This window comes from Salvelinus alpinus, chromosome 26 (genome assembly GCF_045679555.1).
Source record: "Salvelinus alpinus chromosome 26, SLU_Salpinus.1, whole genome shotgun sequence".
Classification (NCBI taxonomy): domain Eukaryota; kingdom Metazoa; phylum Chordata; class Actinopteri; order Salmoniformes; family Salmonidae; genus Salvelinus; species Salvelinus alpinus.
The window spans coordinates 9,514,573-9,525,834 of record NC_092111.1 but is presented as its reverse complement, the minus strand read 5'-3'; the positions used below and the strand labels follow the sequence as shown (position 1 = coordinate 9,525,834).

The 11,262-nt window shown below is 43.8% G+C and overlaps 1 protein-coding gene across 1 annotated transcript in view; it reads left to right on the top strand.

The window, feature by feature from the left end:
- Positions 1-1,248: 1,248 nt before the first annotated feature.
- The window catches only part of LOC139554608 (C-type lectin domain family 4 member M-like), a 32,133-nt gene continuing 22,119 nt past the window's right edge, over positions 1,249-11,262 (top strand). Inside the window, exons 1-4 of the mRNA XM_071367550.1 lie at positions 1,249-1,525; positions 8,399-8,524; positions 9,402-9,596; positions 10,922-11,139. Of these exons, the coding sequence (XP_071223651.1) occupies positions 1,426-1,525; positions 8,399-8,524; positions 9,402-9,596; positions 10,922-11,139 (639 nt within the window). The 5' untranslated portion in view covers positions 1,249-1,425. The remainder of the gene's footprint in view (positions 1,526-8,398; positions 8,525-9,401; positions 9,597-10,921; positions 11,140-11,262) is intronic.

The window sequence follows — 11,262 nt, the reverse complement described above, 5'->3', positions numbered from 1 at the left end:
CTGCAGAAAAAAATACACCCTTTTTTTTTTTTACAATAGCCTACATGGAACCATTTAAAATAATTTTCAAGAAGAGTGGTGCACTCTGCTAATCATAATCTGTAGTATATTGATTGCACTGTATATATACTGAACAAAAATATAAACGCAACATGCAAAAATGTCAAAGAGTTACAGTTCATACAAGGAAATCAGTCAATTGAAATAAATTCAATAGGCCCTAATCTATGAATTTCACATGACTGGGAATACAGATATGTATCTGTTGGTCACAGATACCTTTAAAAAAAAATGGGCCTCACAATGGGCATCAGGATCTCGTCACAGTATTTCTGTGAATTCAAATTGCCATCGATAAAATCAATTGTGTTCATTGTCTGTAGCTTATGCCTGCCCATACCATAACCCCACTGCCACCATGGGGCACTCTGTTCACAACGTTGACATCAGAAAACCGCTCACCCACATGATGCCATACACGTGGTGTGCGGTTGTGAGGCCGGTTTGACGTTCTGCCAAATTATCTAAAAAGACATTGGAGGCGGCTTTTGGTAGAGAAATTAACATTAAATTCTCTGGCAACAGCTCTGGTGGATATTCCTGCAGTCAGCATGTCACTTGCACGCTCCCTTAAAACTTGAGACATCTGTGGCATTATGTTGTGTGACAAAACTGCACATTTAAGAGTGGCCTTTTATTGACCCCCAGCACAAGGTGCACCTGTGTAATGTTCTTCAAACAGTTTCTTGATATGCCACACCTGTCAGGTGGATGGATTATCTAGGCAAATGAGATATGCTCACTAACAGGGATGTAAACAAATTTGTGCACAACATTTTAGAGAAATACAATTTCCGGGACCAACATTTTACATGTTGCATTTATATTTTTGTTCAGTGTAAATTAGTCCTATTAAATGTCCCACAAAACAGACATAAAAAAACACAAAACGATACATAGGCTACTAATCTTATATTCTACTTCAATAGTTAATTAATGGTGTTTTAATTAGTACAGTTATTACCTTTTTTTTTTAAATTCTGATAGGTAAATCTATCAAATAATTTCCAGACGTTTGATATAATAAATTGACATATTTTGCACATTTTGTAAAACGTTTTTTTTCAGAATTGTTATATGCACTTATGTCATTATTATGTAATAATATCATTGGCCAACAAATTGCTCCAGGCACATGAAACTGCGCAATGTTGAACAGAGACGAGTTTAAAACGATCAGAAACGTCATTCTTCTTGTTGTCCAATGTCCATGCAATATTCCAAAACATGCTCCCCACCTCTTCCTGAATTCTCTGTTTATTTTCCACTCGCATTCATATAAATTGTGACGGGGTAGATTCACAAGTCTAGCTCTAGCTGCGGAATCAGTTTCTTATTGACGAGGATCACCGTGCGAGAGGCGAGATGGTTGATATGGCATGCGATGGGATGTATTCTAAACTTATCGACAAAGATAGTCAATATTTGGACGATTCAGAGCTGCGCAGTCCTGAAGTGCACACGGGTAAGAACATAAAAAAGTGTTTCCTGTAAAAAGGAATTTATTTGGGGAAATTATACAAATGATCTAAAATGTTATAGTAACGAAAGCAGCAGGTATTGGAAATAGGCTTCATGGTTTTGAAATATATGGCTTGTGGGACAAGAACACAATTCAAATGAATGTGACTACAATATGACAAAAACAATATGCATAATTTCCAGCAAAGAGAGCCTGATATGAAGGATTTACATTGTACAATTTCGGGAGTTACTTTGGTTATGCAGTGTTCACTCAGGCATGATGTGTATTGCATTCAAAATAAAGTTCTCTCAGGGTTGCCATGTCTGTCAACTCAATCGAATAGACACCGCTTCTAATTCATATTCAATATGCTTCCTCCCACGTATCTGACACCATAGCTAAAAGTAAAATAATTATAGAATCGTATATTATAGAACTATCAGAAGTTCTGAAAATCAATAGTTCTTTATCAAGAGATGTTAGTTAAATTACATCTAGCATCTAATGTGAAAAATATATTTGCGTGCTGTGTCCTTAATATTGCGAAGTAAAAATATTTTCAATTTCAAAATGTGTCAATCTGTTCATCTGGCACCCCCAGCTGTAACGGCTGTTGGAAGGAGAGGGCCAAGGTGCAGTGTGGTACGTGTCCATATTTATTTAATGAACACCGAAATAACAGTTCTGGCTGGTGCAGACACACAACAGAAAACAACTACCCACAAACGCAGGTGGGAACAGGCTACCTAAGTATGGTTCTCAATCAGAGACAATGATTGACAGCTGCCTCTGATTGGGAACCATACCAGGCCAAACACATAGAAATACAAAACATAGAACAACACGTAGAATGCCCACCCCAGCTCACGCCCTGACCAAACCAAAATAGAGACATAAACAATGAACTAAGGTCAGGGCGTGACAGTACCCCCCTCCCCAAAGGTGCGGACTCCGGCCGCAAAACCTGAACCTATAGGGGAGGGTCTGGGTGGGTATTTTTTCGCGGTGGCGGCTCTGGTGCGGGACGTAGACCCCGCTCCACCTCTGGCTTGACCCACTTAGGTGGCACCTCTAGAGCGGGGACCCTTGCAGTGGGCCCCGGACAGGCGGGCGACTCTGGTGGCGCCGGACAGGAGGGCGACGCTGGAGGCTCCGGACTAGAGGGCGACGCTGGAGGCTCCGGACTAGAGGGCGACGCTGGAGGCTCCGGACTACTAGAGGGCGTTGCTGGAGGCTCCGGACTACTAGAGGGCGACGCTGGAGGCTCCGGACTAGAGGGCGTTGCTGGAGGCTCCGGACTAGAGGGCGACGCTGGATGCTTCGTGCCATGGATCATCACTGGAGGCTTCGTGCCATGGATCATCACTGGAGGCTTCGTGCCATGGATCATCACTGGAGGCTTCGTGCCATGGATCACCACTGGAGGCTTCGTGCCATGGATCATCACTGGAGGCTTCGTGCCATGGATCACCACTGGAGGCTTCGTGCCATGGATCACCACTGGAGGCTTCGTGCCATGGATCACCACTGGAGGCCTGGCTCTGGGAGAAGGCACAGGACTCACCAGGCTGGGGAGACATGCAGGAGGGTTAGGGTTTAGCACAGGCACAGGACTCACCAGGCTGGGGAGACATGCAGGAGGCCTTGTCCTTGGCCGAGGCACCGGATACACTGGCCCGTGGAGGCGCACTGGAGGTCTCGAGCAAAGAGCCTGCACAACCCGTCCTGGCTGGATGGTGATTTTGGCCCTGCACGTGCGGGGTGCAGGCACAGGACGCACTGGGCTGTGCAGACGCACTGGAGACACAGTGCGCAGAGCCGGCGCAGGATATCCTGGGCCGTAGAGATGTACTGGAGGTCTGGAGAGCAAGGCTGGCACACTCCGTCCTGGCTCGATGCCCACTCTAGCCCGGCAGATGCGAGGAGCTGCGATGTAGCGCACCGGGCTATGAATACGTACTGGAGACACCGTGCGCTCCACCGCATAACACGGTGCCTGACACGGGAGTTGGCTCAGGTCTCCTACCTGCCTCCGCCAATCTCCCCGTGTGCCACCCCCCAAAAAAATTCTGGGGCCGCCTCTCGTGCACGTTTCCTCAAGCTAATTCCTCGTAGCGTCGCCGCTCAGCTTTAGCTGCCTCCAGCTCCTCTTTAGGACGGCGATATTCTCCCGGCTGTGCTCGGGGTCCCTTGCCGTCCAAGATTTCCTCCCATGTCCAGGAGTCCATCAACTGCTGCTCCCGCCTACCACGCTGCTTGGTCCTTTGGTGGTGGGTATTTCTGTAACGATCGTCGTCCTCGTCTGATGAGGAATAGGAAGGAGAGGACCAAGGTGCAGCGTGGTACGTGTCCATATTTATTTAATGAACACCGAAATAACAAAAATAACAAAGAGAACGACCGAAACAGTTCTGGCTGGTGCAGACACACAACAGAAAACAACTACCCACAAACACAGGTGGGAACAGGCTACTTAAGTATGGTTCTCAATCAGAGACAACGATTGACAGCTGCCTCTGATTGGGAACCATACCAGGCCAAACACATAGAAATACAAAAGATAGAACAAAACATAGAATGCCCACCCCAACTCACGCCCTGACCAAACCAAAATAGAGACATAAACAAGGAACTAAGGTCAGGGCGTGACACCAGCAGTTGCATTCCAGCACTAGCATACCTGATTCAACTAATCTCATCAACTAATCTCCAAGCCATTGCTGCAATATGACAAAATGTGCAACAACTGGGTTCCCCGAGAAACAGATGTGATAACACTGAGTACATACAGTGCACCACAGGAAATATTATTTACAGGAATCCCATATAAAATGGGTAATTTTCTCCAAACTGTTAACAAGCTACACCCCCTTCCCATTCAGCCCATGTAGGTTTCCCGGAATCCTCCTACTACCCCGGGGTGCGGTAGCAATGACTCGTCCAAACAAGCTCATGACATTTAACAGCAAGATAAATGTTCTTTGTGTAATGATTGCACAATTGCGTGGACCTGTTTAATTTCCTGACCTAGAATATCAACAACCATAATCCTGCATTGCAAATATTATGGGAAATGTGATTCAACAACAGGCATTTTGTGAATCATCGGGGAGCAAGAGGTCGCCAACTAGCAACACAGAAGAGCAGAACAGTCACAAGTTTTCTTCTTTACATAACTTTTGTTCCTCTTTTAACAGTTGGCTCAAACAAACATCAAATCAACAGTTCTTTAACAATTCTACAAGTACGGAATTAAATTGATAGGGTATATACAGTACCTAATGATTAGTAGCCAGTAGCCGGTTTCCTTCTCAAACACCCACAATAACAATTGTGTATTCCAATCATTAGGGCTATATTTCAAGGATTACAAAATTCTCATTTTATTTTAACCCTTTTTTCTTTTCTTTTTCTTTTCTTTTTTTAAATTTTTACCCCCAATTTCGTGGTATCCAATTGTTAGTAATTACTATCTTGTCTCATCGCTACAACTCCTGTACAGGCTCGGGAGAGACAAAGGTCGAAAGCCATGCGTCCTCCGAAACACAACCCAACTTCTTAACACAGCGCACGCACATCCAACCCGGAAGCCAGCCGCACCAATGTGTCGGAGGAAACACCGTGCACCTGGCTACCTTGGTTAGCGCGCACTGCGCCCGGCCCGCCACCGGAGTCGCTGGTGCACGATGAGACAAGGATATCCCTACCGGCCAAACCCTCCCTAACCCGGACGACGCTAGGCCAATTGTGCGTCGCCCCACGGACCTCCCGGTCGCGGCCGGCTGCAACAGAGCCTGGGCGCGAACCCAGAGCCTGGGCGCGAACCCAGAGCCTGGGCGCGAACCCAGAGCCTGGGCGCGAACCCAGCTAGCGCTGCGATGCAGTGCCCTAGACCACTACGCCACTACTCCCTTTTTTATTTTTGTGCAAACCACATAAAAAATGCAGTCGCCCCCACAATACTCTATGCATTGGTTGAAGTTCAATGTTACATGAAAATCGCCCTACCATCATATCTAAGCCAACATGACATCAATGTTGATTAAAATTTGCAAATCAACTTCATTGGAGGTACACAACACATTCCCCGCCTTTCATCCCAGCCGTCCGGCCGTTACCGAGAACAACATAGCGGATTTTTAATAGTTAGCGTTACATGCTGACCAGACCGGACACTTCGCGTGCGCGAGCGTCGCAAAATAAATTTAGAAATCCATGTTATTCAATTATTGCACCCACACTGCTTGCGTGCGCTAACGAGCGTCTGCGACGCCAAGGGCTAAAATTGAAGTCGTTCCTATTTCTGACGCAGATCGCGCTGAAAGTCATCTCCTCATTGGTTTATAGAAGCAGGTACCCACGTGCCATCTCCTCATTGGTTATACCCACGTGGGTGATTGAAAGACGAACTTTGTTGCCGGTTGTCGTGGTAATACTATGAAAGTTTAGATGCGATCACCATGTAAGTTCAAAGATGAAAAAGCCTGGAAGGAGGAGAGATGACTAGAAACTATTCGGTTGGCCGTTTTATGTGTGGATTAATTGTCGGAGTATAGGTCCTTGTGCATTTCAGGTAAAATAAAAACTCAATGTTTATATCCCAGGACAAATTAGCTAGCAACAGCAAGCTAGCTAAATAGGACAAATTAACGTTAGCTAGCAAGTGCAAGCTAGCTAGCTAAATTGCCATACATGTTTAATGCTTTTCGACCTGTCCCCAAATTAATATCATTGGTTCAGAGTTTGTTTTGATATTTTAACCTGCGTGTCGTGATCGCGTTTGGTGTGGGGAGGCAATATAAATTTATGCACGTTAGCGCACGATGGCGCAGGTCCGCAGCCGGTTTGGGTTCCGTGTAATACAATGAAAGTTTAGATGCGATCACCATATAAGTTAATCTCTAAAACTAAGAGCATTGTATTTGGTACAAGTCATTCCTTACGTGCTAGACCTCAGCTGAATCCGGTAATGAATGGTGTGGCTGTTGAACAAGTTGAGGAGACTAAATTACTTGGCGTTACCTTAGATTGTAAATTGTCATTGTCAAAACATATAGATTCAATGGTTGCAAATATGGGGAGAGGTCTAGCCGTAATAAAGAAATGCTCAGCTTTTTTGACACCACACTCCAAAAAGCAAGTCCTGCAGGCTCTAGTTTAGTCTAATCTTGATTATTGTCCAGTCGTGTGGTCCAGTGCTGCAATGAAAGCCCTATTTAAGCTGCAGCTGGCCCAGAACAGAGCGGCACGTTTTGCTCTAAATTTTATCAGAGGGCTGATATAAATACTATGCTTGCCAGTCTCTCTTGCCTAAGAGATGAGGAGAGACTGACTGCATCACTTCTTATTTTTATAAGAAACATTCATGTGTTGAAAATCCCAAATTGTTTGCATAGTCAACTTATTCCACCAGACATGCCACCGGGGGTCTTTTCATAGTCCCAAAATCAAGAACAATTTCAAGAAAACGTACAGTATTATATAGAACCCTTATTGCATTGAACTTCCTTCCATCTCATATTGCTCAAATAAACAGCAAACCTGGTTTCAAAAAACAGATAACGCAACACCTCGCGGCACAACACCTCTCCCCTATTTGACCTAGATAGTTTGTGTGTATGCATTGATATGTAGGCTACGTGTGCCTCTATAAAAATGTACGTAGTTCTGTTCTTGTCAATGTTGTTCTGTATTATGTCATTCTGTATTATGTTTCATGTTTTGTGTGGACCCCAGGAAGAGTAGCTGCTGCTTTTGCAACAGCTAATGGGGATCCTAATAAAATACCAAATTTTATTGGTCACATGCACATATTTAGCAGATGTTATTGCGGGTGTAGTGAAATGCTTGTGTTCCTAACTCCAACAGTGCAGTAGTATCTAACAATTCACAACAATACAAACAAATCTACAAGTAAAATAATGGAAATATGAATTATATAAATAATAGATTGAGCAATGTCAGAGTGGCATTGACTAAAATACAGTAGAATAGAATACATATATTCATTTGAGATAAGTAAAGCATTATGTAAACATTATTAAAGTGATTAGTGTTCCATTATTAAAGTGGCCAATGATTCCAAGTCTGTGCTGGTGACAATAAAAGGCCACTTTAAAATGTTTTGTCACACAACACAATGCCATAAGTGTCTCAAGTTTTGAGGGAGCATGCAATTGGCACGCTGACTGCAGGAATGTCCACCAGAGCTGTTGCCAGATTATTTTATGTTGATTTCTCTACCATAAACTGCCCCCAACGTCGTTTTAATGCACCTGGCACCTACTACCATACCCCATTCAAAGGCACTTAAATATTTTGTCTTGCCCATTCACCCTCTCAATGGCACACATACACAATCCATGTCTCAATTGTCTCAAGGCTTAAAAATCCTTCTTTAACTTGTCTCCTCCATTTCATCTACACTGATTTGAAGTGGATTTAACAAGTGATATCAATAAGGAATCATAAGGAATCATAAGTCAGTTTTGTATACTCAGTGTATTTAGACTTGCCATGGCATGTCATAGCACCTCTCGTTCAATTATACTTAATCGTTTTTGATTTTATACTTATTTTCCATACTTTGTATAATGATTCATGAAGTCTACAACAAAAAAAACATCTAAACACATAAATGGTTATTTGTCTGTAGGATTAGTTGAAATTCGGAGAAGATTTCGGTGTAAGCATGTCGTCCATCCCCAACCTGCAGACAGTAGGCTGTAGTATAGTATCTGACTGTGCCATCAAGTGTTTCCGGTGCACAAAAGCCCCCCAAAACTGCATACAGGGCAATTAGCACCAACATTTTCAACTGAAACATAGCTCAATACACTGGTGTCATGTACTTCTCTGTGTCCTCCATAACAGTGTCTGTTCCCTCACTGAGAGCAGGCTCCAGACAGAGTGGCCAAGGGCCCTACAGGCTAGCCACGGGCTGCTTGGCCACACTCTGCGCTGTCCTGTTGCTGTCCGTCATCGCTGTGAGCACCCACTGTGAGTAATCAAACACACAACCACAACACAACGTTGCTTCAGTGTGGCCTCCATAAACCACTTCCTGATGTACCGTAGTGTCCCAATAAGGGGGGGGGGGGGGGGGGGGGGGGTGACTCATGGAATCTGAATGTAGTGTGTGGGGCTGCCAGGTAATTACATTGTGAAACATGTCTTCCCCAGCCAACAAAGTGTAAGTGCTACCAGATACTTATTTGTGTTGGATCATGTATTTCCCAAATCTCAACGGTCCCAAGGGTTAGTCATAAGGTTGGCAGTGTGGTTAAGGTTCGTTTTAAAATCAGATTTTATGTCTCCAGTACATGTGTCATCCCAGTAAATGCAACCTGCATAAAACAACTGATATGAAACTCTACTTGCACACTGACAACGTCTGAGGTCAAAAAGTGGTGTTGAGTCATCGTTGCTCCTGAACAAATCTTATCCTGAACAAATCTTATCCTGAACAAATCTTATCCTGAACAAATCTTATCCTGAACAAATCTTATCCTGAACAAATCTTATCCTGAACAAATCTTATCCTGAACGAATCTTATCCTGAACAAATCTTATCCTGAACAAATCTTATCCTGAACAAATCTTATCCTGAACAAATCTTATTCTGAACAAATCTTAGGGCCGCAGTTGACGATTTCATACTCAGCTCATTAATGAATAGACATTTGCTTGTTTTGTTCTATGGGGATACCTTCCTATGACTTATGGCTGCCAAGTTCAACTAGCCTTATCAAAGGAACCTCGCCACATCTGCCCTACACTCATCTTATACTTTGTCTTTGCCTTCCATTCTTTAAAGACTTGTTGTTTTTCCTGGATGCTTTGGACTGAAGTCCCCTGCTTCTTGTCTTCCTCTCAGATAAGAACCTTTATCAGAGCTTGCGCAATGAGCATCAGGCTCCTCTGCCTCAGAATGACTCTGGTGGTCAAATCCAGATGCAGAGGCAGACCACCAATGTGACCACCCTGACTGAAGCCCTGAGCAAATTGAAGATGGAGAAAGAAGACCTTGTGAAGGAGAGAGATGAACTTCTGGCTAGGTTGGCCAAATCAGGTCAGCAGTGTGTGTGTGTGTGTGTGTGTGTGTGTGTGTGTGTGTGTGTGTGTGTGTGTGTGTGTGTGTGTGTGTGTGTGTGTGTGTGTGTGTGTGTGTGTGTCATGACATCAGGGGTGCAACTTTCATTGGGGACGGGGGGACATGCCCCCCCCCACATTCTGAAATTGCATTTCCCCCCCCAGTTTTATCAAAGGCAAAGGTGTGCTTTAGGACCATGCGGACTCCTCCGAGCAGTTGGGTAGGCTGTTTGGAGTGTTTATCCGACTGGATAAAAATAAAATAAAAAGTTGTCTATGGGCTCAATATCATGCCAAATGTCTTCGCAAATGTAAATCACCAATCCACAAATATAAATCACTTTCCAAAAATGTAAATCACCAATCCACAAATGTAAATTACTATCCACAAATGTAAATCACTTTCCAAAAATGTAAATACACCACAATAGTGTTGCAAATATAAAGTAATCCAGGGCAAGGGTTTCGATTATTTACGTTGGACATACTATGGTTACACATATGGTTAACATATTATGGTTACCATACTATACATTTCTGCAGCCTTGAAAGGCAGGCATCAATATGGCCGAACGAGAGGCTGCCAGCAATTTATAGAAATCGCATTCTATGGGTACAAACCTCTTTTCTACGACTACAAATCGCTTTCTACCGTGAGAACCTTTTTCTATGTGTGAGAACTTCTTGTCTACGCGTGAGAACTTCTTGTATTTTTTCTTGTCGTCAAATCCCTGCCAAAAGTCAGGTGACCTAAGCGCTTCCAAATATGATCTGTCATGTTTGCGCATATCTCTCCTATGTGAAAATCTTTATGGCAGTGATTTTACTTAAGGCCCTCGATTTACAAATACAAAATCAAAAGGTGTTTGTTTGTGGATAGTGAATTGCATTAGTGGAAAGTGATTTACATTTGTGGATTGGTGATTTACATTTGTGGATTGGTGATTTACATTTGTTGATTGGTGATTTACATTTGTGGATGGGTGATTTACATTTGTGGATTGGTGATTTACATTTGTGGATTGTTGATTTACATTTGTGGATGGGTGATTTACATTTGTGGATTGGTGATTTACATTTGTGGATGGGTGATTTACATTTGTGGATTGGTGATTTACATTTGTGGAAAGTGATTTATATTTGTGGATTGGTGATTTACATTTGCGAATACATTTGGTATGATATTGATCCCATATATGTCCCCTCCACTTTTAAAACCAAAGTTGCGCCCCTGCGTGACATGATGCTGAAGTAAATCCAACATTTGCTGTCGATCTAAATCCTACCTTCTGCTGTGTATGACAGAACCAGAGCAAACATCACCCCCATTACTCCCATCTCCACTGTCACCTACGTCAACCCCATTGCCCCCTTCAACCCCACTAACCTGTCCTCCGGACTGGCTGGTGTTCAACAGAAGCTGCTACTACGTCTCCAGCAGGGTTATGAGCTGGCCGGACAGCCAGACCTGGTGCAAGGAGAAAGGAGGACACCTGGCCATCATACACACTGCTGAGGAACAGGTGAGAGAGGGGGGAGAGAGAGGCAGGGATGGGGGAAGAGAGAGAAGAGAGAGAAGGGGAGAAGGGGAGAAGGGGGTGGAGTTAAAGATGGAACGAGAGGTAGGAAAAGGGAGAAAGAAGGAG